Source organism: Sorghum bicolor, chromosome 10 (assembly GCF_000003195.3).
Source record: "Sorghum bicolor cultivar BTx623 chromosome 10, Sorghum_bicolor_NCBIv3, whole genome shotgun sequence".
Lineage (NCBI taxonomy): Eukaryota > Viridiplantae > Streptophyta > Magnoliopsida > Poales > Poaceae > Sorghum > Sorghum bicolor.
Genome location: NC_012879.2, coordinates 54,636,310 through 54,663,187, shown reverse-complemented (window position 1 = coordinate 54,663,187; position 26,878 = coordinate 54,636,310). Strand labels below are relative to the sequence as shown.

Sequence of the window (26,878 nt, the reverse complement as noted above, 5' to 3'; positions counted from 1 at the left end):
CTGCGAGCAGGAGGAAGGCGTCAGGAACCCAACAACCCAACCCATCAGCCCGTCAGGACCCGGTCCAGACCAATCAGGACCCATCAGCACCGGCGCGGCGGCGGCGACCAGGGGGTCCAGTCCAGGCGGGGGTCCAGGGCGCGACCGGGACCGGCGGTCGAGGCCCAGCTGCTGCGGATCGCGTGGGGGAGGGGAGAGGCGGCTGTCTGCCGGATGTCCCGCGGCGGCGGGGAGTAGGGCGACGGCGGCGGCGGAGATCGGCTGCGGCGGCGCGACGCGGCGCGGGAGGGCGGCGGCACCATGTCTGCGGTAGTCTGTGGCAAGAGGTCCTCCTCCATCTTCGCCGACGAGCTCCTCCCGCCGTCCCCTCCGTCCCCTCACTCCTCCTCCCCCCACCAGCCGCCGGCCAAGCGGTCCCGCCGCTCCCCCTCGCACCGCGGCGGCGGCGGCGGCGGCAACGACGGACGCCGACGGGAGGCGCTCGTCCACCATCTACTTGCGCTCTTCCCCGACATGGATCCCCAGGTCTGCCTCCACCTCCCTCACTTTATCCTTCCTTCCCCCTTCCATCCATTTCCCTGTAGGTGGTGGTAAATCACAAGATGTGGTTTTTGCCTCCCCTCTACGATTTACTAGTGCCATCATTTTTTTTTGGTGGTAAGCCGACGAGGATTTGTTGTTCTCTGTCCGTGTAATTACCGATCTGTTCCTTGGGTCTGAAATCGGATATTACTGAAATTGGGCTCTTTTCATTTGATTAGTTTCATTTACTGCCACACTTGATATGAATCTAGATGCCTCTCAGTTGTCGTTGTATCATCCTACCATGTTTATATGCTTGCTTACATGTCCGTGATGCTTAGATGTCTGTGGTACTCTGAATGTTGAAGTGTAGCATGACCTACCTCTTTTACATTTGATTTGTTTTCAACATATTGGCACTGGAAAGGGTTTGTTTCATAGGATTTCATATCATTTACTGTTAACTTGTTCTGTTTTATTAACTATACAAAGGATGGCTGCTGTGAGATGGATGTGCTGTAGTTTCTGTGGCTCTTTTCTTTGGTAGCTATTCAAGTTGTGTATTGTAGCCAGTCCGAGCCTGTGGTGTCCCCAGTAAGAACACGTTGAATTTATTCAATATACGAGGTTTCCTTCATAGATGGAAGTTTACCCTCCTGCTGGATCCTGATAGATTGAATTACTTCTATGCAGTATGAGCTAGTTCTTGTTTGTACTGAATTTATCCTCATTTACTATACCTTTGAGTATCACATATGCAACACAGCTGACTATGCTTGTTCTAAATAATTGTAGTTGCTTGAAAAAGCTCTGGAAGCATCTGGAGACGACTTGGATTCTGCAATAAAGAGTTTGAATTTGCTGCGCTTAGAGTCCACATCTACTGGTTTCAAACCTGAAAATGGTCAGCATACAACAATTCAGCCTTCCGTTGAAGGTTAGTTTTCTACCAGACTACTGCTTTCCTTGGATGCATTCGTTTAGCAACAGTTATGCATTCTCATCCATGTAGTTCTAGCTGTACTTAATTTGTTGCCTGTCAATGGGAGTGTGGTTCTCGGTAGCCCCAATTGAATTTGTCCACCAATTTTATTCAGAGCTGTATTATTTCACTATTTCCGGTTTCTTAATTCATAAGTTTGTTACTGTTATATATCTACACCGTGATAAGCTGTCCAATTTGAACACATTTTATCCGATTTTGGTATGGAATTAATTATATGTAGAATTGGATCATCAAATATCCTACACCATCTCTGGCTTTACTTGTAACTTCATCCTGATGATATGACATCAATCCTGTGTTGTATTTGGTGGTAATTGGAGTTTGTGTCAGCTAGGATGGTGTTACTACCATAGTAAATGAATTGGCATCACACTTATTTCCTAACGTGTGATATTAATTTTTTGGAAAGCAATGAAGCAGTTCTAGATTGTATTGCTAAGAGTAGCATCATTTTTTGCATTCATTTCAGGTATTCCTAATGGTGGTGTGGATACGGTTACAGTTACAGAACATCCGCCTACTGTAGATAATTACCAGACAAGTAATAATGGCTCCGAATGGGTTGAGCTATTTGTTAGGGAGATGACAAATGCTTCTGACATAGATGATGCACGGGCTCGTGCGTCAAGAGCTTTGGAGGCTTTGGAGAAATCGATTGTAGAGCGTGCAGGAGCTGAAGCTACACAGAATGTGCATAAGGTACCCATGCGTCACTCCCTACAACTTTTGGTTCCCTTTAATATTGACTAATTTGCAGAACAATAATCGTGATTGATTTTCCTTTGTGGTATAGGAAAACATGATGCTCAAGGAGCAACTGACTGTTGTTCTGCGAGAGAATGCTGTGCTGAAGCGGGCGGTTGCCATTCAACATGAGCGCCAAAAGGAGTTTGACGAGAGGTCTCACGAGGTCCAGAGCTTGAAGCAACTTGTTTTGCAGTACCAGGAGCAAGTTAGGACTCTAGAGGTGATATTCTTAGTCCTGCCTTCAACTATGCTTCTTTTCTTGTGTGATATATCAACTGAAGAAACGTTTGGGGTCTATGACCATACATTTGCAGATGAACAACTATGCCCTGACAATGCACCTCAAGCAGGCTCAGCAGAACAGCTCCATACCTGGACGTTTCAACCCGGATGTTTTCTAAGCATAGCTGCTGAGTGATCTGCACCAGATCAATAACCTATGGCTATGAAGATATTCTGTTTTACCAAGTGCCCCTGAAATGGGGATACCAGATAGGTTGATTCACCGCCCATGGGTCCAAAATTTTCAAGATACGGTTTTGATTTAAACGTGTTGCTTTCACGCAATTGGCTACCAAATATATTGTGTGTTTCCATTTTCCTCGGTATGGTTTATTTGATCCATGGCTAACATATTCGTCACAGAGAGATTACTATATCCAGTTGTAGGTCTTTTTTTTTTTGAAAATGGACAAAAAAAATTGGTCCCTACGACCGCACAACATGCTAAGTTATTACAAGAGTTTTTTTTAGCTAGTTAAGATGAACCGCGATTTTCTCGGATTGTAGTCCCGAGCAGCGCTAGCACATGATCATTTAATCGCATGTTAATATGGGTGGAATCAAACAGAAAAATAGTGGAATCAAACAGAGAAGGAGAGAGACGAAGTGAAATGCCGTGAAGCAGATGTCATCATTCATAGGTTTTCTTGAGTTTATAGGACGCAAACATGTCACTCGTCTCAATCATCGTTGTTGAAATCATACTTAGGCTTGTTTCATGAAACCAAGATATTTCGGTACGATTTGTACTGGTTAACATCCCACCTTAGAGTTTAATCTTTAACAAGCGAGCGAGTTGTAAAATCATGTATGTTGACTGCCTCCATGAGGCCGTAGCCATGCAGGCAAGCCTAAGGTCTATATCCCATCTGCACTCAGAGTACTGTACATCAAAAGCATGCATTCGAGGGTGCTATGTCTATCGGTGAGTGCCTGTGTGGGTATGACAAAGTAATAAATAGGTTACGTGATTATGACAAGACAGACTCAAGCAAGATGTACCATGCAGTACTGCAATGTCAAATTTAGGTTACCTACCATTCAATTGACCATTACCATTTTACTACTTCATGCATCCATGTGGTTTATTGAGTTAATCTGCAATACCATGCATGCACAAATACCCCGTGAGTGCCCAAGAGAGGTGAAGGATCGAAAACGGCGACCAGAGAGAGGGGTGAATGGGAGCCTCAAATTTTCTCTTGAAAATATTTGGCCACTGTCCTAAAATCACCGCAAACACAAGTGAGTTGCCAAAACAAAAGTACCCAGGCCAACTAGTGACAAGAGTACCTAGAACGATTCCTCGGAACGATAGAAAACCAACGTAACAGATGGAACACGAATCAAGACACAAATGCACAAACCACACAAACCACAGATAGGGCAAATTGCTTAGCCAGAAATTCTGCTGCACCAAACAGAGAACTGCTCACAACACTGAAGGTGTTTGAAGTGTTTTTTTTCCAAGCCAAGAACAAGTGCTAGCTTATGGATTTTGTAACCGAAGCACAAACTAGCACAACACTGTTTGCTGCAGTGAGCTCCAACACACAGAGCAGAAACAACAACTCAAAAAGGCTCAGATGGAAGAGTTGCTCTCCAACCTGCAGTAGAACACACGCACAGGTACCAATAGCTGCTAGCACAGGACCAATAGAAGACAGACAAACGAAGAACACATCAAGACCTTGAACTTCATTGCTGCACTTGCTGATTAGAAATTACCTGTAGAAATACTACACACAGATGGCATGAATTAATGAGGACTGATGAGAGCAGTGCTTCTGGAAATCAAATTCGAAGAGCACACTGGTGCATCGCTTGTTGAAACTCTGAATACCCAACCATAGAATTGCTAGAGCGTGAAACTTCAGAAAACGACTGATGAGAAAGTCTCCTGATCGCAGCAGTAGCAGAGAACGCCGACTGTCTGCGGGCGAGCAACTAGCAGAAGAAGCACTGAAAATCGAAAACCAACTCAGGGGCTTGGGCGAACTGGATTCAGAAAACAAATGACGCAAAGGCACTACTCTGCATAGCATCGAGAGCCACCAAATCAAGCACCAGAGAAACCGCTGCTATCTCTGCAGTAGCAGCAAAAACGAAGAGCACAACAACAACGATTTGAATCCAGGTCAAGCACTTAGCACCGCTTAATGGAGCAAGCACAGCACACAGTACTAGGCGTCAGTAGTGCTGCTCCTGTAACCCCAACCTTGAACACGAACGACCAGAGCTGCTGCTAGGCAAGAACAGAAAGAAAAGTGCTGCCAAAAATTAAATCAAAACACATCCAAACCTCCATGAAATGTTCCCAAACTTAGCACAAATTAAATTGACAAAAGAACGAATCTATTTCCTAAAAATCATTGCTTAGGATTAAACCAAACTCTGAGAAGTGGAGGATTTGGGGCAAGAACGGGGTTTTCTCAGAAGAACAGAAAACCAGATCGATCTCTGAGCTCGTGCTGAATTAGCTAAAGCCACTTCGGGGATTTGATCAGCACATGTCCTTGCTGGTCATGGATCAACTGAAATTGCTAAAAATCAGCAACAAAAAGAAATCACAGGAACACCGAAGGGGAAGAACCAGAACAAGTAATGAGTGTGCACAAACACAACTCAGAATCTAAAGTCCAGAGGATAACGGGAGGTTAGGGCCTCCATTTCCAACTTAAAAACATAAATACCTCAACACCAAAAATTCAGTTCATGGCCATCTCTAAAGGAAAAAAAAACCTACCGGAGGAGAAGGGCTACGGGAGAGGAAAACCAGAAAAATTCTAGAGAGAGATATGTGGCTTAGGGGCAGCCCCTCTCTTATTTAGAGGCTATTTTACATTCCCTATTTGTCCCTAGATACTTAGGAGCGAACTAGCTAGCCCTAGGAGCATTCTAGTCCAACTCGAGTTTTCTTGATCCGACGGCCACCGCACCTCCTCACCGGTAGCCTCGCTCCGAAGCGATCTCACCGATGCTGCCACGTGTCGTCCGTCCGCATCGGGACCTCCACCCGGGTTTTGAGGCCCAAACCCGCGGAACCCGCCGCGAGTAGCGTAGCCCGTACGCGTCCCCCGCCGTGTACACTTGCGCTTATCGATGTCCCAAGTGTCAGTCACCGCAGCTGGCTACCCGGTCGTCTGGTCCGTCAGTCCAAGCCTCACGTCCGCCCTTCACCACAACCGGTCCGTCAGCACGGCACGCCCTACTTGACCTTCACCCGACCACTGCCACCACATCCAGACACACCTGCACATCACGAAGCCAAGAGACACCGTTTCGACACATAACCCTGTGCCAGGATATCAGTAGAACCACCGAACCAACAACCCACCAAAATATTGGCATGTTGACAATCGCTCATCACACAACAAGGGTGCTCCACAATGGTTATGTAAAAACCATGTGTTCGCAATCTCCCCCTTAATGAGTGCATTGTCAACACCAACACAAAGCCAGAGAAAACCAACTCAAGTGTAAGCTCGAAACGGGTCACTCACAATGAGTAAAGCAAAGCCAACAACTTGGTCCCCAAAGACATGGGCAACGGCTCGACACAACCAAGTAAAACACAGCTAGCCCTCAAGAAGAGGCAAACAGGCTCAACACCGCTAGCAAAACTTGAAAAGCCAGAAAACAACTAGACCCTCCAGAAGAGGCAAAGGCTCAACACATCTAGCAAAAGCAACTCAATTGCAACTCCCCCTGAGCAAATGCAATCTCTCTCAAATGAATGCATGTCTCTCTTTTTGTGTGTAACTTTCTCCCCCTTGTTGACACATGCACTTATCAAGATTTGCCCAAAGGAGTGCAACTCCCCCTCAAAACATGCTATGAATGCAAGAAATGCACATATACAAAAGCTTCAGGAGTATAGCAATCAGATTGAAAAGATGCTCTAGGTGGTGCTGTCATGTGTGTATAGCAATAAGTACAAGTGCTAGCAAATGCTCAAACTGATCAAGTGAAACGAAATATGACATTTAAGCATTTTTGATCAATTTTAAGCAATTGTAAGAAGGAGTTCACCACTAAAAGTAGCACATAGCAGGTATAAGCAGGAAATCAACCTAGTGCTAACAAGTGTATACAAGGTGAACTACCCCAAGCAGCGTTCATACATCATGTCAAAGACTAACTTTAGACTTGCGTTTTCATCAAATTTTCATTTTATCGGAGTTTGCAGCATATCACAAGGTTTAGTCAAAAACATGTGTGAGTGCGAGAGGTTATCTGTACCATCAAACCAACTTATCGACCATGCCAAGCCTATGTCAAAGACAATCGCAAGCTTAAGACAATGATCTCGGCATCCACTACAAGGCTCAAGTTCATCCATAAGTGCAATTGGAAGCAGTCTCGATACCTTGACGTAGGACAGCACAGACCCATCTCGATCTTTTCTTTTCACTTAGCTTGATTTTCAATTTTTAGCACAAGAATTTTACAAGTTGTCAAAACAAGTGTATAACTCAAGGGATGAGACATAGCAACCTAGCATATAAATGATAGCTCAAGTGATCTCAACACATCCTACACATGCTAGTTGCCAATCACAATGGTGAACAATTTTCAGGTTTCAACAAGTTTATGTCAAGTTCACAAGTTATAAAATATGCTTAGCTCATAACAGGCATCAAGTGATCAAAAGGAGCCTAAGCGACAAGCACCATCATGTACATACAAGACATATCACAAAAAGCATAATCTCAATCTAACAACTATAATCATGAAGCTCAAAATGCTCTAATATACATGATGAGATAAAATGCAATGCAATATGATACAAAAATAAAATAAAAGCTAAACTAAAAGAAAACAAAACTAGAGTACAAAGACCAAAGTTCCCCTTAACTAAAAAGGGAAACAAACACCAAGCTCCCCTCGCAAGCGAGCAAACTGTGCTTGGTCAAGGGGTTTGGTAAAGATGTCTGCAAGCTGGTTTTGGGTATCAACATGGTGTAGGTCAATATCTCCTTTCTCATAGTGGTCACGCAGGAAGTGAAAGCGGACATCTATATGCTTGGTTTTTGAGTGGAGAACTGGGTTTTTAGCAACGCTTATGGCACTGGTGCTATCACAAAGCAAAGGCACTCGCCTAAACTCTAACCCAAAGTCTCTCAGAGTGGCTATCATCCAAAGCAACTGGGAGCAGCAAGCAGCAGCAGCAACATACTTGGCTTCTGTGGTGGATTGAGCAACAGAGGATTGCTTGCGAGAGGACCAAGACACAAGAGAAGTCCCAAGAAACTGGCAAGTCCCCGACGTGGACTTGCGCTCAACACGACAGCCGGCATAATCCGCATCAGAATAGCCGCAAAGAGAAAGAGAGGAGGAAGCTGAAAACCAAAGACCAAACTCAGGTGTGAAACGAAGGTACCTCAAGATCCGCTTGACGGCTTGACGATGAGATGTGCGCGGCGAAGACTGAAAGCGTGCACACAGACAGACCGCGAACTTGATGTCCGGTCTTATCGCCGTCAGGTACAGCAGTGACCCGATCATGCTACGGTACTCCTTCTGGTCCACAGCTTCTCCTTCTTCATCTGCATCTAGGGCCGTCGTGATCGACATGGGCGTCGAGAGAGGCTTGGCCTCGCCCATATCAAATTTCTTGAGTACGTCCTTGGTGTACTTGCCTTGGTGCACAAACGTCCCTTCTCTAGTTTGCTTGATTTGCAAACCAAGAAAGAACGTCAACTCGCCCATCATGCTCATCTCAAATTCCCTGCTCATAGTTTCTGCAAACTTGCCAACAAGTGCATGAGAAGAGCCACCGAAAATGATATCATCCACGTATATCTGAACCAAAAGAGTGTCAGTGCCTTGCTTGAGGAGAAATAAAGTTTTATCAACAGAACCCATTTTAAAACTCTTTGCAAGCAAGAAGGCTTTCAAACGCTCATACCAGGCTCTCGGGGCTTGTTTTAGACCATACAAGGCTTTGTGGAGTTTAAAAACATGGTTAGGAAACTTAGGATTTTCAAAGCCAGGGGGTTGTCTCACATAAACCTCTTCCTCTATATACCCATTCAAGAAAGCACTCTTCACATCCATCTGATATAGCTTGAACCCTTTTGAAGCTGCAAAAGCTAAAAGGATCCTAATGGCTTCTAGACGGGCAACAGGGGCAAAGGTTTCCTCATAGTCTATCCCCTTTTTTTGACAAAAACTCTGAGCTACCAACCTAGCCTTGTTCCTCACCACCACCCCATCTTCACTCTGTTTGTTTTTGAAAACCCACTTGGTACCTATGGGATGGCAATCTGGTGGAAGTGGTACTAAAACCCAAACCTTGTTTCTCTCAAAATTTTCTAACTCCTCATGCATAGCATTAACCCAATCAGGATTAGATAGTGCGTGTCCAACATCTCGAGGCTCAAAAGAAGCAACAAAAGCAGAATGAGCGAAGTGTGAGATGTGATATGACCTGGACCGCGTGACTCGCTGGTCAATTCCACCAATCATGGTCTGAGGTGGATGGCGACGCTGAATGTGTCGAGGTGCTTCCCTTGAAGAAGTCGCCTCCCCCTCAACTGCAGCTGGGGCCTCCTCAGGGACAGCCGGTGTAGGCTGAGGAGGCTGCTCGATCGGACCCCAAGTAGTGGAATAAGAAGGATCGGGGCCGTCAGCCGAAGTAGTCGTCGAAGACGCGAGAGGGGCAGTCAGTGGTGTCGGCTCGGGATCACCCCAATCGGCATCTTCTGCATCATCCTCAACAAAGATGCTCTCACCAATCTCCTGATCACCCAAAGACAGGAGAAGAACAAGGCATAGTCTCATCGAATGTGACCTCACAGGTCTCCACGACTCGGTTAGTTTCAAGGTTAAGTACACGATATGCATGAGAATGAGAAGCATAACCAAGAAAAATACCGTCGGAGGACCTGGACTCAAATTTGTCCAAATTACCTTGCTTCAAGATGAAACACTTGCAACCAAACACCCTGAAGTGACTTACCTTGGGTAGTCTACCAAATCGCAACTCATAAGAAGTCTTTTTCAAGAAGGCTCGAAGAAAAATGCGATTGGAGACATGACAGGCGGTGTTGATCGCCTCGGCCCAATATCTCCTAGGAGTCCTATGCTCATCAAGCATCGTCCTGGCCATCTCAACAAGGGTCCGATTTTTACGCTCAACAACACCATTTTGCTGGGGAACATAAGGAGAGGAAAACTGGTGCTCGAGACCCAAAGAAGCACAGAAGGTATCAAACTGAGTGTTTTTGAATTCTGTGCCATTGTCACTGCGTATAGCTCTCATGGCATTCTTAGGCAACTCAGTTTGTAACCGAAGAATCAAATCTCGAACAAGAGAAAAAGCCTCATCCTTACCCTCCATGAAAAACACCCAAGAGTAGCGAGAAAAATCATCCACGATCACTAGAACGTACCACTTCCCTCCCTCTGACCGAACCCGAGCCGGACCAACCGTGTCCATATGAAGTAGCTCACCGGGTCCCTTGGTCATGACCTGAGTCACAGGAGGGTGAGAAGCGGCAACCATCTTCCCATGACGACAAGGGTGACAAACCAAATCCTTCTCAAATTTCAATTTGGGCAATCCTCGGATTAAGTCAAGTGAGCTCAACCTAGCTAGTAAGTCAAAGCTCAAATGACCAAGTCTCCTATGCCACTTCCAAAGATCAGAAGAGGATCCAGCCACAAGACAACGAGAAGAGCCAAAAGAGTGAGAAAAATCAGCTCGAAAGACACGACCAAAAGGACAATCTGGCAAACAAGATTTCCCTGAGAATCAAGAACTCAAGACAAACCAGTCTTAAAGCGCACCTCAAAACCATCCTGAAGGAGTTGTGAAACCGAAAGCAAATTGAAATGCAAATTCGAAACCAAAGAAACATCCTTCAAGTCAAAATTCTCATTGACCCAAATGGTCCCACGAGAAAGCACCTTACCTTTGCTATTGTCCCCGAATGTGATGTATTCCTTACATTGCACGGGGTCGAGGCTGGAGAACCATTTTGAACTTCCGGTCATGTGGCGTGAACAACCAGAATCAACAAGCCACGTGTTCTCCAGGCCTCCGATCTGCATCAATAGAAAGACATGGGGTGAGCAAATGGCGCAACACTGGGGTTAGTAAACTGTGAAGGATACCAGTGTTGGGTCATTTGCCCTGGAAAAGTGTTAGGAAAAACACCAAGCATGCCATGTCCCGTTTGAGGAAAGCGATCACCACGAAAGGGAAAACGTGGTCCGCTAGAGCTGTGGGACTGAGAAGCAAAGCCACCGCCACGAGGTTCAAAGTCATATTGATCATAACCTGAACCACGTCGGGCACGACCACCACGTGGTCTTGCAACCTGAGGCCTAGCACCTTGAGGCATTGCACCTCTAGGCCTAGCACTGCGCCTCTGAATAGGCGGCACATGTACGCCATAGGGTGGGCGGTACATGTTCTGGTTGTTCAACTCATACTCTCGCCGCTCATCTCTCTTCCTCCTAAAGCAAAACTCAACAAGGTGACCATCCCTATGGCAATACTCACAGTGATACCTTACCTCTCTCTTGGGTGGTTGTTGGTTCACTCTCTTGTGGGTATGGTTCACTCTTGGTGGCTTTTTGGCTTTAGAGCATCCCCAACCGTTTTGCAAATAAGCTTTGCATTTATGTATTTGCAAAAAAGTCTTAAAAACACTTATCCAACGGTTTGGCATTTAGACTTTGCAATTTTGTTAACTTGGCAAAAAGAGAGAAAGGATTGGCATATATGCCAAACCTGTTCACACTTGGCATTGGAAAATTGGCGCGAAGTGATTAATGTCAAACCATTGGAGATTGCCTCTTTTCACCTTTGCCATATTTTTTTGAGACTTGGCAAACTCCCTCATTTGCCAAACCAATTATACAAATCGGTTGGGGATGCTCTTAGGAAGGGGATCCTCAGAGATGTTTGGTAGAGTGTCAAGTGGGTTCCTGAGATGGTTAGGTTTTGGAATCCACACTTGTTTCTGAGGTGGGGATTTTGGAGGTTCTTCAAACACTCCATCTTTGACAGTGGGTTTGGAAGGCTCAGGTGGAGTGAATTTGATCAACTTGGGAGTAGTGGATGGTTTCTCACTTGGGCTCAAACCACTAAACTCACCAACCTTGCCATAAAGATTTTCACCCTTCCCACCTATAGCAAAGCCTACACCCGATGTGCAAGTTCCCCGCCTAAACTGGCTCATCATCATGCCCAACTGTGGCTCACTGCTAGACACCCAGCTCAAGATGGACCGAAGGTATGTGTTGTCTTCCTCGGATCTCATCTTATCGTGCCTGCAAGACTCAAGCTCTAGCACCAAACTCTCACAACGTGCACACTTAGCAATAATGCTATCTGAACTGGCCTTCTCAAGAATAGAGATCTTGGCATTCTTCTCTGCCAGCTCAGATTGCAAGCCTGAGCAGGACTTGCACGCACCCAACAAGACAGGCCTAGCCTTCAGCTCACCATACTCATCAAGCAGAGTAGCATACTTAGATTGCAATTCAGAGAAGTTAGACATATGAACAGCACACTCATCGCACTCTACTTCATCTGACACAACCACAGCACACTCCTTAGCAACCTCAAACTCCTTAAGCGCCAACTCTAGCTTGTCCTTAAACTCTTTCCTCTCACGGGCAGCACGCTTAAGCAATTTATCTTGACTAATCAAGGTGATATTCATGCTATCAAGATCAGCGACAAGGTCATCGACAGAAGGAGGTACCTCGGAAGTGTCGTCGTCGAAGGAGACCTCATCCTTGCTAGCCTTCACCTCTTCATCAATCGCCATGGTGCAGAAGCCTCCGTGAGTGGAGTCGGCGACGAAGCAAAGACCGGTCAGCTTCTCCTCCATCTTCCTCTCGGACTCATTGTCACTCGAGGGAGAAGAGGAGCGGTCATCACCGGAGTCGTTGTCGAGGTCGCTGAGGGAAGCAAGGAAGGCACGCTCTTGTGCCTTGGCTTTCTTGCGGTACATCTTCTTGAGCGCCTCCTTGTCGAAGCCCTTCTTTGACTTGTACTTCTTGGAGGTGTAGTTGCGCTTGTCCTTGCGCTTGCCGGAGTCGTACTTGTCGGAGGAGTGCTTGTTCTTCTTGGGGCAGTGGGCGACGAAGTGGTCGAGATCTCCACAGTTGTAGCAGCCCACCTTTTGATCACCACCCCGGCGGCGGTTCAAGCGGTTGTTGTGGAACCGCGAGAACCGGCTGATGATCAACGCCAGCTCGTCATCCCCAAGGGTCTCCAACTGCTCCTCTGAAACAGACACCAAAGAAGACAAGGCAAACGACATCTGTGAAGGGTTAGCTGAAGAACTTGAACTGTTACCTGAGACTAAAGCCATAGTCGGTGCAGAGGGATTCTTGAGCTTGGCTTGAGTCTGGTAGTCGATCTCGGTGGACTTGAGCTTGCTGAATAGCTCGTCCACAGTGATGGTGTCGTAGTTTGAAGACTCGATGATGGCGGACACCTTCACATCCCATACCTTCCGATCTAGGGCATATAGAAGCTTGAGAGCCCTCTCATGATCGTCATAAGGTAGATGTGCCTTGTTTGCTCGCATCTTGTTAATGATCGTCTGAAAACGAGAAAACAGGGCATCGATGGACTCGCCATCAAGCTGAGAGAAGTTCTCGTACTCTCTTTTGTACGTCTCATAGAGTCTGGTTTTGACATGGGCTGTACCCTCGTGATAGCTCTGAAGCCTCACCCAGATCTCTCGAGCAGTAGCACAATCAGAGACACGCTCGAACTCAGGAAGCGAAAGACTCGAGAAAAGAACAGATCTTGCTCTGCTATTTGCGTTGTGCCGATCTTTTTGATCTTGCATGGTTCGAGCACGGGGTTCAAGCACAACGAAAGTAGCATCCTCGCAAATTTCCCAAACAAGCCAATCAATACCCTAGAGATGGGCAGACATGCGTATTTTCCAATAGGGATAATTTGTTCCATCGAAGAACGGTGGTTTACCGGAACCACGCTCCATGTCGCCTTCGTGGATCACGGACCGATTAAGGTGGAATGATCCTTAACCGGCTCTGATACCAATTAAAGGACCGAAAACGGCGACGAGAGGGGGGGTAAATGGGAGCCTCAAATTTTCTCTCGAAAATATTTGGCCACTGTCCCAAAATCACCGCAAACACAAGTGAGTTGCCAAAACAAAGTACCCAGGCCAACTAGTGACAAGAGTACCTAGAACGATTCCTCGGAACGATAGAAAACCAATGTAACAGACGGAACACGAATCAAGACACAAATGCACAAACCACAGATAGGGCAAATTGCTTAGCCAGAAATTCTGCTGCACAAACAGAGAACTGCTCACAACACTGAAGGTGTTTGAAGTGTTTTTTTTCCAAGCCAAGAACAAGTGCTAGCTTATGGATTTTGTAACCGAAGCACAAACTAGCACACCACTGTTTGCTGCAGTGAGCTCCAACACACAGAGCAGAAACAACAACTCAAAAAGGCTCAGATGGAAGAGTTGCTCTCCAACCTGCAGTAGAACACACGCACAGGTACCAATAGCTGCTAGCACAGGACCAATAGAAGACAGACAAACGAAGAACACCTCAAGACCTTGAACTTCATTGCTGCACTTGCTGTTTAGAAATTACCTGTAGAAATACTACACACAGATGGCATGAATTAATGAGGATTGATGAGAGCAGTGCTTCTGGAAATCAAATTCGAAGAGCACACTGGTGCATCACTTGTTGAAACTCTGAATACCCAACCATAGAATTGCTAGAGCGTGAAACTTCAGAAAACGACTGATGAGAAAGTCTCCTGATCGCAGCCGTAGCAGAGAACGCCGACTGTCTGCGGGCGAGCAACTAGCAGAAGAAGCACTGAAAATCGAAAACTAACTCAGGGGCTTGGGCGAACTGGATTCAGAAAACAAATGACGCAAAGGCACTACTCTGCATAGCATCGAGAGCCACCAAATCAAGCACCAGAGAAACCGCTGCTATCTCTGCAGTAGCAGCAAAAACGAAGAGCACAACAACAACGATTTGAATCCAGGTCAAGCACTTAGCACCGCTTAATGGAGCAAGCACAGCACACAGTACTAGGCGTCAGTAGTGCTGCTCCTGTAACCCCAACCTTGAACACGAACGACCAGAGCTGCTGCTAGGCAAGAACAGAAAGAAAAGTGCTGCCAAAAATTAAATCAAAACACATCCAAACCTCCATGAAATGTTCCCAAACTTGGCACAAATTAAATTGACAAAAGAACGAATCTATTTCCTAAAAATCATTGCTTAGGATTAAACCAAACTCTGAGAAGTGGAGGATTTGGGGCAAGAACGGGGTTTTCTCAGAAGAACAGAAAACCAGATCGATCTCTGAGCTCGTGCTGAATTAGCTAAAGCCACTTCGGGGATTTGATCAGCACATGTCCTTGCTCGTCATGGATCAACTGAAATTGCTAAAAATCAGCAACAAAAAGAAATCACAGGAACCGAAAGGGAAGAACCAGAACAAGCAATGAGTGTGCACAAACACAGCTCAGAATCTAAAGTCCAGAGGACAACGGGAGGTTAGGGCCTCCATTCCCAACTTAAAAACATAAATACCTCAACACCAAAAATTCAGTTCATGGCCATCTCTACAGGGAAAAAAGAACTACCGGAGGAGAAGGGCTACGGGAGAGGAAAACCAGAAAATTTCTAGGGAGAGAGATATATGTGGTTTAGGGGCAGCCCCTCTCTTATTTAGAGGCTATTTTACATTCCCTATTTGTCCCTAGATACTTAGGAGCGAACTAGCTAGCCCTAGGGGCATTCTAGTCCAACTCGAGTTTTCTTGATCCGACGGCCACCGCGCCTCCTCACCGGTAGCCTCGCTCCGAAGCGATCTCACCGATGCTGCCACGTGTCGTCCGTCCGCATCGGGACCTCCGCCCGGGTTTTGAGGCCCAAACCCGCGGAACCCGCCGCGAGTAGCGTAGCCCGTACGCGTCCCCCGCCGTGTACACTTGCGCTTATTGATGTCCCAAGTGTCAGTCACCGCAGCTGGCTACCCGGTCGTCTGGTCCGTTAGTCCAAGCCTCACGTCCGCCCTTCACCGCAACCGGTCCGTCAGCACGGCACGCCCTACTTGACCTTCACCCGACGACTGCCACCACATCCAGACTCCACACCTGCACATCACGAAGCCAAGAGACACCGTTTCGACACATAACCCTGTGCCAGGATATCAGTAGAACCACCGAACCAACAACCCACCAAAATATTGTCATGTTGACAATCGTTCATCATACAACAAGGGTGCTCCACAATGGTTATGTAAAAACCATGTGTTCGCAAGAGGGGATTGAATTGGGTGTGTAATTAAAAAACCTTAACCCTTAGGTTCAACTAAAACTACAACTAGAAAACGATGTAAACCTAAGTTTTTTCTAGTGTGCTTTAGCTTACCATGTAACCCACAAAGAATTTAACAATTAGAGCAAATTCTACTATTCTACTAACTAGCCTAAGTTAAACTAGGAAGGTAAATGTATCGTGTTCTGAAAAGCAATCTCTAGTCTATGTTGGTGCTGGACCAAGGTACGTTCCTGGTCAACAAACCTTCCCCATATGTTGGTCTTGACACCAAGTCTCTCGCTAACTAAGGCGCGCATCGTAAGCCACCTTTGCTCACCACTAACACCCCACTCTTTTAGTTACCTTAGCATCGTCTTTGCTATAGATTTTTACCACAAAGTAGGGTCTCCTTGTGCCCCCACACAAGTCGTTGTTGCTGCAAACCAAGCACGGAGGGTTGACACCAGAATGCCACCAAGGCCTTAGCTAGAAGGTCACAAAGACCTCAACTGCTCAAACTCACCAAGATTACAATGGCATAATAGCCAAATATCTCAAAGCTCTCAAGCTCTAAGGCCTAAACAAGCACTAGTCACTCTAATTGCTCTAATGATGCCTTTGATAGGATCACTAAGCTCTCATATGAGGTTGCTACTATAGCATACTCCTTTAGCTTCTATAGACTCCCACCCTTGAAACGCCAATTGGAGGATATGAATAACATTAAGAAAGCTTACTAGATGTTGCTCCAACGGTCACATTTGAATTATCTAAAAGCTTATTCTCTAAATAAATTCAAATAATCCACATAACCACCTTCATTTTCAAATTGATTCCCATGTGTAGAGTCTGGCATCCTTGCTTTGAATTTGATTTTTGACGTGTAGAGTTTTGTGATATCTAAACCTAGTGAAAATGCTAAAAATAATCCTCATAGCCACCTTCATTTAGACTTAAATACTCCATTCAGTTGGATTTATAGATATGACATGGTCACTTATATTATATTTTGACCATTCAGTTATTTTGACACGCTCTGTTCGTTTGAGCTTATCAACCAAATCTATCTGTCATTTAATAGTGTTTTTTTCTCACAACAAATCAGCAAAACAGTACTTTCTGCCATGGTTTTTCAACCAACACTATAGTTATAAATTTATGATTATTGAATATTATATTTAATTACAAATCTATAGTATCAAATTTGTATTACAATAGTTACATTTTGCTTTTACTAAACTGTTGGTCAAAGATTGTGCGCCTTGTACGCTGATGAATTGGAGGAAGTCATTGGTAGATGTAGCATCTGTGTTCCTATATCGATTATATGAGACAATGTGTTCGTTATATCTTCATCTTTAAGGGGTCCAATCTTCATCTGAAACGATTCTTAGGGCTCGTTCGGTTAAGGTAAAATCCATTAGAAATTGATATAGATGATGGGGTGTTATATAAATTAGTATAGCTATCCTGATAGGAAAAAATCAAGGGCAAGAATCCTATGAAAAGAACGAGCCCTTAGTCGAACTTGTTTTAAGGCGAGTCTTAATAGGGTTTCATGACCCAGTTTTCAAAACAATTATTTTAGAAAACTATGAAAGAGTTTCATCCTTACAAAACTATTTATATTCTCATGAAACTTTCATCATCTCTCTTTATTAATATAGTGTCACATCAATATATTTAATGTGTATGAAACTTTCGTAAAACCTCCATTGACTAGCATAGAAGAAACATTCACCTCTACTCCCAAATCCCAAAGCATTCAGAAAATCTACACAATAGGAACAGTAACGCGTACGGTGGCTTGCAGCCACAGGTCGTTCTTCCTCCTCGCCGTGATCCCGAGCCCTTCGGCCATGTCCAGCTCCTCCGGCGCAGCGCCACCGGGGAGTGCCCAGTCGAAGTGGAAGAGGAGGCTAGCGAGACCGAGCTCCATGACGGCGAGTCCAAGCGCTATGCCGGGGCAGATCCTCCGTCCGGCGCCGAACGGCACGAACTCGAAGTCCGTGCCCCTGAAGTCCACCTTCGCCCTTGCGCCGCCGTCCTCGAACCTCTCCGGCCTGAACTCCTCGGCGTCGGGGCCCCAGCTCGCGGCGTCCCGGCCGATCGCCCAAGCGTTGACCAGCACCATGGCACCCCTGGGCACGTCGTACCTGAGGACGCCGCGCGTCTCCTCCTGGCACTCACGCGGGAGCAGCAGCGGCACTGCAGCGTGCAGACGCAGAGTCTCCTTGATGACCAGCTGCAGGTAGTGCATCTTTGGCAGAGCGTCCTCCGCCACGCGGTTTTGGCCGGCGAGCACCCGACGCACTTCGGCCTGCGCCTTGCGTAGCGCCGCCGGGTGCCGCATCAGCTCCGCCATGGCCCACTGCAGCGTCGTCGCCGTCGTCTCGCTCCCCGCGCTGAAAAGATCCTAAGTGCACGACGCCCGCATCCGAAGAATACAATCTTGTCAATGTCGTCGGATCGTCGAACACATCGCAAAAAGGGGGCGTAATTTCGTCGAACACGTTGGGGGGCGAAGAGAGCTGAGCTTACGATGATCACGGCGCGGATGGTGCCCATGTCGAGGGGGACCTGCAGGCCGCCGTGTTTCTGGATCCTCAGCAGCACGTCTAGGAGGTCGTCCTCGTCGTTTCCAGCACCGGCCGCCCGCCTCTCCTGGTGCTCCGCGATGACGCCGTCCATGAGCCGGGTCATCTCGCGGTGGTGCGCTTCCGCGGCGCGCGCCGCCCCGCTGAACGCTCGCGCGAGCCTGGACGATGGGAACACGTCGGCGAGGCTGAACCCAGCGGCCACCCTGACGCCCTCGTCCAGCTTCTCCAGGAACGCGTCGCGGTCCCTGATCTGGCCGCCCACCACGGCGCGCACGACCGCGTCGGTGACGTACGTGGCGAGGAGGGCGCTGACGTTCACGGCCTTCGACGACGACGACGACGCGACGGACGCGACGAGGTTGGCGGCCTCGGCCTCGCGCCCACCGCGGAGGGACCGCACGCGCCGCGCGCTGAGCAGCTCGGTGACGCAGAGCTTGCGGAGCTGGCGCCAGTGCTCGCCGTGCGGCGCGAACGCGACGCCGAGGCCGTCCCGGGTGAGCTCCCGGAGGGTGGCGGTCCGGGGCCGCGTCGCGAACGCGGCGTCGTGTGTCCTCATGACCTCCCGAGCCGCGTCGGGCGACGACGCCACGACGACGGGGAGCTCGCCCAGGCGGAGCAGCATGAGCGGGCCGTGCCGCCTCGCCAGGTCACGCATGGCGCGGTGCGGGAGCGCTCCCACCAGGTGGTGCAGGCTGCCGATCACCGGGAGCTGCCATGGGCCGGGAGGCGGTTTATTGCCGTGGTTGCGTCGCCGGAGCTTGACGTTGATGGCGAGGAGCGGCAGCAGCAGGATCGCCGCCCAGAAGAGGTAATGGTAGGATGATTGGAGTTCTTGGTCCATGATTTCGGTTGCACCTCGGATTTTTCCTCGAGGTCTAGTTGCACTAGATAGTAGAGTAGAGTTCGTTCAAGTGTAGTGCTAAGACGATTCAAGTAGGCAAAACAAAATTCCATGAAATGAGATGCCGCGTGGACCAGAATTTTTTAATGGGAAGGTGGATGCCGAGCGAATTATAATATGGAGATTTGCATTCAGATCTACGTACAAGCAATGTCCACGGAGAAGATAGAACAATGTTGAATAAAAAAAACATTCAGATTGTTTATTGTGTGGTCCAATGTTATATTGTGCTTAGTTGGTTGCTAGATGTAATTCGAAACCCATATAAGCGCCCTTCAAAACATCGCCACTGGTGCTGGCAGCACCAATTCTCAACAAATCACATCTGAGACTGGGAGTAATTGTTTTCTCAGTAGGAGGAGCTTTGATGGGGAACAGTCTCAGTTCGATCGATAATTGAAAACAGATGGTACATGAATATTTGAACTCTCGTCAAATTTTGCTCACTTGCATCTGGAGCAACTATAATCTAACACAAACTGATTGCAATAAAACACATGAACATATCCTTTCTTTGATTATCTCCCTCTACAGACAATCCAGACTAACATAAACTGACTGCAACACTACATGGACATGTCCTTTGATCATCTTTCTCCTTAGCTGGAGAAGAGAGCAGTTTCAGGATCTTGTGGATTAACCTGGTGCTTGACCCGTAGGCTGTAGCAGCAGTATGTAGTGATTAGAGGACATGTCCTTTCTGACAACCGTATCGATTAGAAGACATCAGGATTGCGATGCCAATAGGTGTTTCTGCATTGGTTCGCATTTTGAAGATGAAACGACAAGGCATTGTTCTTCTCCTGGATGGTAAGGATGAGAAGGTTAGTACTACTAGTAGGTAGATAAATTACACTACAGGTTAAGCATTGTAGCAACAATTTCAGAAAACCTACCTCTAACGCCTTGATCTGCTTCTGGTACTTCTCGAGAATCTGGTTGAACTGAGATCGCTCCTGCACCATCTCTTGATACTCCTTGAGTCGGTTGTGCTGTATGAGGAATGCGCGCTTCAGAACGCCGTTCTGGTGAAGCAGGAATCCCAGCATCTGCTTCACTATCTTGTGCTCCTGGATTGACAACAGCAATTCAGGTCAGCTTGGGAGGAAAGAAGAACTAAGCATAATTAAGCATGGTTCATAATATAACATAATAAAGAAGCATTTGACTTCTAGACAATCTTGATACCTTGTTCAATTTGCTCTTTTCATCGGGGCTACTCCTGGCAGCAGATTTTTCCAACAGGTTGAGTATCTTGAAGGCACGATTCTTGGCATCAGTCAAATCCGAAGCAGAGGACATCTCCTTGACAATGAGCTCTGCCCATCCAGAGCAATTGGTGGGGATGGTTTCCACTGTCAGGTCAACTGCAATAGCCATTGATGCAGTAAGGTTTATGTTAACAATGGGAGCTGATTTAAATGGTTAAACAAGTTTGGTTGCATGAGAAGATATTGAGATATTAAACATGGCTGCATACCATCAGATTCAGATAGGATGCTATCGCCTTCCTCATTGTCAGATGGAACATGGTTTATGGCAGAAGCAGATTCTGTGTTTCTTTCTGCCAAATAATCTTTGTATGCCCTGATTGCAGCATCCAGCACATTTCCTGACGCTTGTAAATAGTTTTGTAGGACCTGTAAATTAAGGGGGAAATGATTTTAGGTGCACGAATCCTTATACCAGTACCAGTACAAATTTGTGTAGGATAAGAAAACACATCACTGAATATATTCATAGGTATAGTACTACAGTACCGATTGGTCAGGACACCGATTTAAGTTCGATGAATCGATTGAAATCCAGAAGGCACAGAATTTTCAAGTCATGTTTATTACTAGATGTTTATATTGTATATAAATGATGTCGTGACGCTAGCTAATTGCAGGACCTCGTTGGCTTGACCTCTGGCCTATCGGCGCGCGCGCTCTAAGCCTGTTCGCCGTGATTGAGTTATTTAGGACTAAAATAAACAATCCATGTATACCAAAATAAACTTGCTCGTTAAACGCACACGAATATACGCACATCGACGCACCTGCGGATCCTCGCCGGGGAAGATGAGATGGAGCGCCTCGACGGGGTCGAACTCGAGCGGGAAGCTGAGGCCGAGGTCCGCGGCGACAATCGACGACGAGCACCGGCCGCGCTTGGTCTGCAGGAGCGGCAGGTCGGCGGCGGGGAACGAGAAGGGGTCATCGAGGAAGGCGGCGGCCGTCCCTCGCTTCTTCCGACTTGCTGCCACGGCTGTCGCCGCCATGAGAGTGCGGAGGCGGTAGGGATAGGGTTCCGTCGTGAATCGCCCCCGCGAGCTCCTTGGAATTTGTCCGGATTGATGATGAGTTGAAGGTGAAGCGGAAGAAGTTGTGGAGTGATTTCTCGCGGCCGCCCGCGCGGGGCGGGCGTGGATTATATATAGCGGCCGCGCGGCGGTCGGGTCGCGCGGAAGGCGGAGTCTTGGAGGACACGGCCGGGTTGCCGACTTGCCGATTGCCGTGCGTGCGATGGGACATCGACTCGATCGCGACCGTCCATGGGTCCCACCAGCTCGGACTTTTCGTGCATTAGGTTAGTATCGGTCGAAGTTTCTTTTTTTCTTCTACAGCCGTCCTAAGTTAGGCCTGGTTTAGTTCGTAAAAATTTTTAAGATTTTCCGTCATATCGAATATTTAGTCGTATGCATGGAGCATTAAATATAAACAAAAATAAAAACTAATTGCACAGTTTAATTGTAATTTGTGAGATGAATCTTTTGAGCCTAGTTACTCTATAATTGAACAATGTTTGACAAATAAAAACGAAAGTGCTACAGTAGGTAAAATCTAAAAATTTTCCAAACTAAACAAGGCCTTAATAAAGAAACAAATATTTTATGACGTCGTTTCCTTTCCTCTTTCCTGTAGCATACCAGAGAAGGCACGTGCGCCACCGTCGCGCCCAGCGGCGCCGCCACGACGTCGCCGGACTAGCGAATCACGGGTGCGCACCTAACTGCGGACTGCGCGCTGCATCGCCAGCACGACCGTGCCGTGCGCGGCATGGCGTCGGCCCGTCGGCCCGGCGTATTAACGGACGGACGGCATGCGGGCACCTGCAGATCTGCCCGTTAGACATGTTCACCTGTTTCTGGTCCAGCCCAAGCCAGACATTAGCCCAGCAGAGGCCCAGTTAGCAAAAAGCAACAGGGCCACGTTGGACCCAGCCCAGCAAGAACGATCCAAACTTTTCATCCGGTTTCATCAACTATTTGCACATATGCATCAAGATGGCAATGGGATCGGGGATTGACCCACCATCCCCGTCCCCGCGGGGGGAAAATTTCCCCGTCCCCGTCCCCGCGAAGGCCATTGGGGAACATTTTTCTCCCATCCCCGTTCCCCGCGGGGAATTGGTCCCCGATGGGGATCCCCGTACCCGACACTAAACAAGATAAAGACAATAGAACAATAAGCATGTCTAAGACATGATTACACACATCATAATCATAGCATACAACTAGTCATATTCTTAGTTTCTCAATCATAGTCTCACAGATCATGGCTTCCAGCCATCTAAGTCCAAGCTACTAGCACAAAAGCATACCACAACATCCAGCAAGACCGCAAGGCTACAAGCAAAGCAAGCACATGTTGTCATGGAACTTGCCTTAGTTTAGTAGCAGCAGCACAAAAGCATAGCATTAAGTTTACAGGTTCATGGTAGTGGCACTTGCACATTGACATAGGATACAACAAGCACTAAATAACTAAAAAGTGAGAACTGAGAACGCAAAACAACACTGAGCAGTCTTCCTGGGAGCAGTCCAAAACTTCACATCTTCATAGAAGTGCAAGTCCCTACATACAGCATGCAACAATGAATATAGGAATACAAATTGACCAAGTATTTTGTAGAGTAGCAAAGCATGTCAATTATCATTTTTTGTATTTAATACCTCCATCCCATCTTGGATTTCTTGAAGACAACTCCAAAAGCTTGTTGTTTCTTCCTTCTCGTCACCTATAGAAAACAATTACAATGGTCATACAATGACAGTAAGAAAATGTATTAATGATAGTTTATGATTGGTACAACATGTATACCTCGATATTTGTTTCGTAGCCAGTTTTGTGAACACATTAAGGCCTCCAATATTTCTGGAGTGAGGCGGCTACGGTGCTCACTAACAACCCTTCCACTAGTGCTAAATGCTGATTCTGATGCAACTGTGCTAACTGGAATAGCATATATATCTCTTGCTACCTTCCTCAATATAGGATAACGTGTGTCAGCCACCTTCCACCAATCAAGAATCTGAAAGTTTTCTGTTTGAACAGGGACCAACTCATCCTCTAAGTACCTATCTAGCTCAGATTTGAACCTAACTGCTGCAGGTCTTCTACTAGCAACACGTGCACTGATTGTGGAAAGCACACCTGAATTTGCAAGTGCAGGGGTTGATGATTCTGTGTTATCTTCATCATCATCCATTTCATACTCCTTCATCAAATCATAAAGAGTGTTTGTAACATCATCTGCACTATCCTCACTTGAGTCACCAGTAAGTGTCTCAATAAACCCAAGGAGATAGTCAGTCTTAAACCGAGGATCAAGAATGGTGGCTAATCCCATAGGTCCTTGAATTTCCTTCCAATACTTGTCAAACTTTGCAATCATCTCTACTGACATTTCTTGTATAATATGATTGTCACATATAGCCCATTGCTTCATTTGTTCTTTAACCTCACAAATTTTTAGAAGTTGCACATTGGTTGTCACATAATTTGTTGCAGAAAATACTTCAGTTATGTCATTGAACAACTTCAGCCTATCAACTACCTCTCTAGCAAAAGCCCATTCTTCCTCACTAGTGAAAGCCTAAGTTTGGTTTTGGTAATTAATGACACCAAGTTGCTAATGCCTTTTGTTTAAGTGACTTGAGTTAGGCATAGCAACACATGTGATGAAGGAGCATGGTGGCATGGAAAGGTGGCCACACGATCACAAAGGGATGAAGCATGAAGTGGAGATCATGGTGATAGACGAGGAGCAAAGTTATCAAGGCAAAGATATAAACATAGGGTTTTACTTTTGCCGGTCTAAGATGAGTAGAGAAGTGATTGACCGGGTTTAGGATAGATAGCCGACTATCAAGAGGGGAAATCACGGTCATCTCTCGAATCAAGTGCTACTAGGTCCATATCTTGAGCATATGCATTAGGATCAAGTAAAGTGCTAACTTAACTCCTTTGGGGAAAATGTTTGTGAAAAGCTAACACACTTGCACTTTGGTGGTGGACACTTGTTGGTGTTAGCACATTTACAAAGGAGGTGGAGTTCCTAGGGTTGAGAGGGGTGTGGGTTCCTCTCTCCCTCCCGCCGAGCTTGCGAGGCGGGATTCGGCGTTTTTGAGAAAAATAAGTGTATATTTTCTATTGCGCCGGTGGGAAATTTAGAGAAGTCACGGGAGTGTTTTCTCACTAAGAAACACTCACCGGACGCTGAGTGCGGAGGCACCGGACGCTGGCCTCAGCGTCCGGTAAGCTTGACCCTGCTAGGGTTAAGCACCGGACGCACTCTGAGAGCGTCCGGTGGCTAGCGTCCGGTGTGAGGGTTTTTGCAACCCTCTCTGCGCACGAGTCCGGTGAGCACCGGACCGTCCGGTGCCTAGCGTCCGGTGAGGTCGCGAGTTTGACAAACTCTCTGCGCACGAGTCCGGTGAGCACCGGACCGTCCGGTGCCCATCGTCCGGTGTGTTGCAGGTAGCCGTTAGAAACTGACACGCGAAATCGAGGAAGGACACGTGGCCAACTCTAGTGCACCGGACGCAGGGTGTCGAGCGTCCGGTGCTCACTTAGTAGCGTCCGGTGCCCCCGTTTACAGCCCAGTGAAAACAGCCAACGGCTAGTTTTCTTGAGGGGCTTATAAATAGTTGGTGGCCGGCTTTGGGAGAAAGGCTCTTGCACATTTGAATACTTGAGGCATACATTGAGCTAGAGAATACTCCCTCCACTCATCTCCTTGCTTGATTGCTCATCCTAGTGAGATTGAGTGAGATTCAAGTGCATTGCTTTGAGAGTTGCATTTAGTGGCACTTGATTCTTGAGTTTGCTGCGGATTTCTTGTTACTCTTGGGTGTTTCCCGACGCCCTAGACGGCTTGGAGCAGCGGTGGTGTTGAGCTCGTGATTGGAGATTGTTTCGAGCCTCACTAAGTGATTTGTGAGGGGTTCTTGAGCCTTCCCCGCGGGAGATCGCAATTGGCTACTCTAGTGGATTGCTCGTGGCTTGGAGGATCCCCATCTTGTGAGTGGATGTGCGGCACCCGCTGAGGGTTTGGCTTTGGATTGCCAATTAGCTCGTGATCCATCAAGTGGGTGTATCGCCACAACGAGGACTAGCTTGCCGGGAAGCAAGTGAACCTCGGTAAAAAATCTTGTGTCATCTCTTGCCGAGGAGTCTCTTGTGATTGTGAGTGATTGATTGGATATATCTCTACTCTACAACGTTGGTATAACAATCACTCTCCACTCCTTTACTTTCTTGTATATCTTGCTAGTTGCTTAGCTTGTTTAGGAGTGTAGCAAGTTTGTAGTTGTGCTTTCTTGTTGTAACTTGTGTTTAGCTTTCTTGCTAGACTTGTGTAGGTGGCTCGCATAGCTTAGTCGTGCTAGTGCTAGAATAGCTTCGCCTTTTGTTTTACTAATCAACTTGTCTAGTTGAAGTTTGTAGAATTTTAAATAGGCTATTCACCCCCCCCCCTCTAGCCATTTGGACCTTTCAACTAGGAGCACAATCAAAAATCTTATCAACACGTGCTGCACGGCTAAAAACAGCCTTTAGAGGTAGAGCAATGCTAAGCGTCCAAAGCGGCGTCCCTTCGTAAGGACCCCCGGACGTGGGTTAGTTAGGCACGCAGCGATGGAAATCAAGTATACTACGAGCTCGACATAGCCATTAGCAAGAACGTTTAATATCAATTTATGGAACAAAAAAAATGTGAAGTTGACCTCAGTGCTCACCGTGCGTTGTCGCCGTCGGAGCTCATGGACATAGGCGAGGAAGAGGAAGTATTGGGCGAATCCATGTTTAGGAAGAGGAAGCGGGGACCTGTACCACTCGAGATCTGGAAGCTCGAGCTCAATCTAGAGCGAAGACGCTTCGACGCGCCACGTACGGAGCCACGGACGCAGTCGCGAACTCGTGCTGCTTGCTGCAGCTGCAGGCAGCGGCGCTACGCTGGCCGCCTGGCTGAGAATGCCTGCGAATATCTGGCCGGGATGGGATGGAGCTCTGGCCTACGGGAGGAGGGAGCAGCGGAGAGGCCCAAGCAGCTGGCCGGCGGCTAGAATCCTGGTTCTTGCAGCCAGCCTGGGTGGGATTTTGGTCTCTCTCGGATGGGAGGAGGCAAGTTGCGAGCAGCTCTGCAGCTGAGGGTGCTGGCGGCTGGGTGGTTCTGGGATGGGAGGAGGTAGTCACCTGGGGTTAGGGTTAGCTGTTGCAATATATACTTGCTACTAGTTGGGCCGGA

General features: G+C 47.2%; 5 protein-coding genes across 5 annotated transcripts; 1 reads left to right on the top strand and 4 right to left on the bottom strand.

Moving 5' to 3' along the window:
* LOC8058395 lies at positions 1 to 2,912 on the top strand. Its single transcript, XM_002438687.2, has 5 exons — positions 1 to 525; positions 1,318 to 1,459; positions 1,998 to 2,227; positions 2,322 to 2,495; positions 2,590 to 2,912. Exons 1-5 carry the CDS (start codon positions 301 to 303, stop codon positions 2,674 to 2,676), a joined length of 858 nt encoding a protein of 285 aa, XP_002438732.1. The 5' UTR covers positions 1 to 300; the 3' UTR covers positions 2,677 to 2,912.
* Positions 4,140 to 8,425, bottom strand: LOC110431184 (uncharacterized mitochondrial protein AtMg00810-like). The gene is made up of 2 exons (XM_021449909.1): positions 7,941 to 8,425; positions 4,140 to 4,164 (listed from the first exon to the last, which is right to left on the bottom strand). The coding sequence occupies exons 1-2, from the start codon at positions 8,423 to 8,425 to the stop codon at positions 4,140 to 4,142; spliced, it is 510 nt and encodes a 169-aa protein (XP_021305584.1).
* LOC110431043 lies at positions 5,191 to 15,571 on the bottom strand. The gene is made up of 2 exons (XM_021449575.1): positions 12,280 to 15,571; positions 5,191 to 10,609 (listed from the first exon to the last, which is right to left on the bottom strand). Exons 1-2 carry the CDS (start codon positions 13,378 to 13,380, stop codon positions 10,325 to 10,327), a joined length of 1,386 nt encoding a protein of 461 aa, XP_021305250.1. The 5' UTR covers positions 13,381 to 15,571; the 3' UTR covers positions 5,191 to 10,324.
* LOC8058394 (premnaspirodiene oxygenase) lies at positions 17,469 to 19,572 on the bottom strand. Its single transcript, XM_002437291.2, has 2 exons — positions 18,407 to 19,572; positions 17,469 to 18,281 (listed from the first exon to the last, which is right to left on the bottom strand). The coding sequence occupies exons 1-2, from the start codon at positions 19,304 to 19,306 to the stop codon at positions 17,640 to 17,642; spliced, it is 1,542 nt and encodes a 513-aa protein (XP_002437336.1). The 5' UTR covers positions 19,307 to 19,572; the 3' UTR covers positions 17,469 to 17,639.
* On the bottom strand, positions 19,708 to 21,767 carry LOC8067703. The gene is made up of 5 exons (XM_002437290.2): positions 21,408 to 21,767; positions 20,847 to 21,006; positions 20,555 to 20,733; positions 20,263 to 20,436; positions 19,708 to 20,169 (listed from the first exon to the last, which is right to left on the bottom strand). Exons 1-5 carry the CDS (start codon positions 21,627 to 21,629, stop codon positions 20,083 to 20,085), a joined length of 822 nt encoding a protein of 273 aa, XP_002437335.1. The 5' UTR covers positions 21,630 to 21,767; the 3' UTR covers positions 19,708 to 20,082.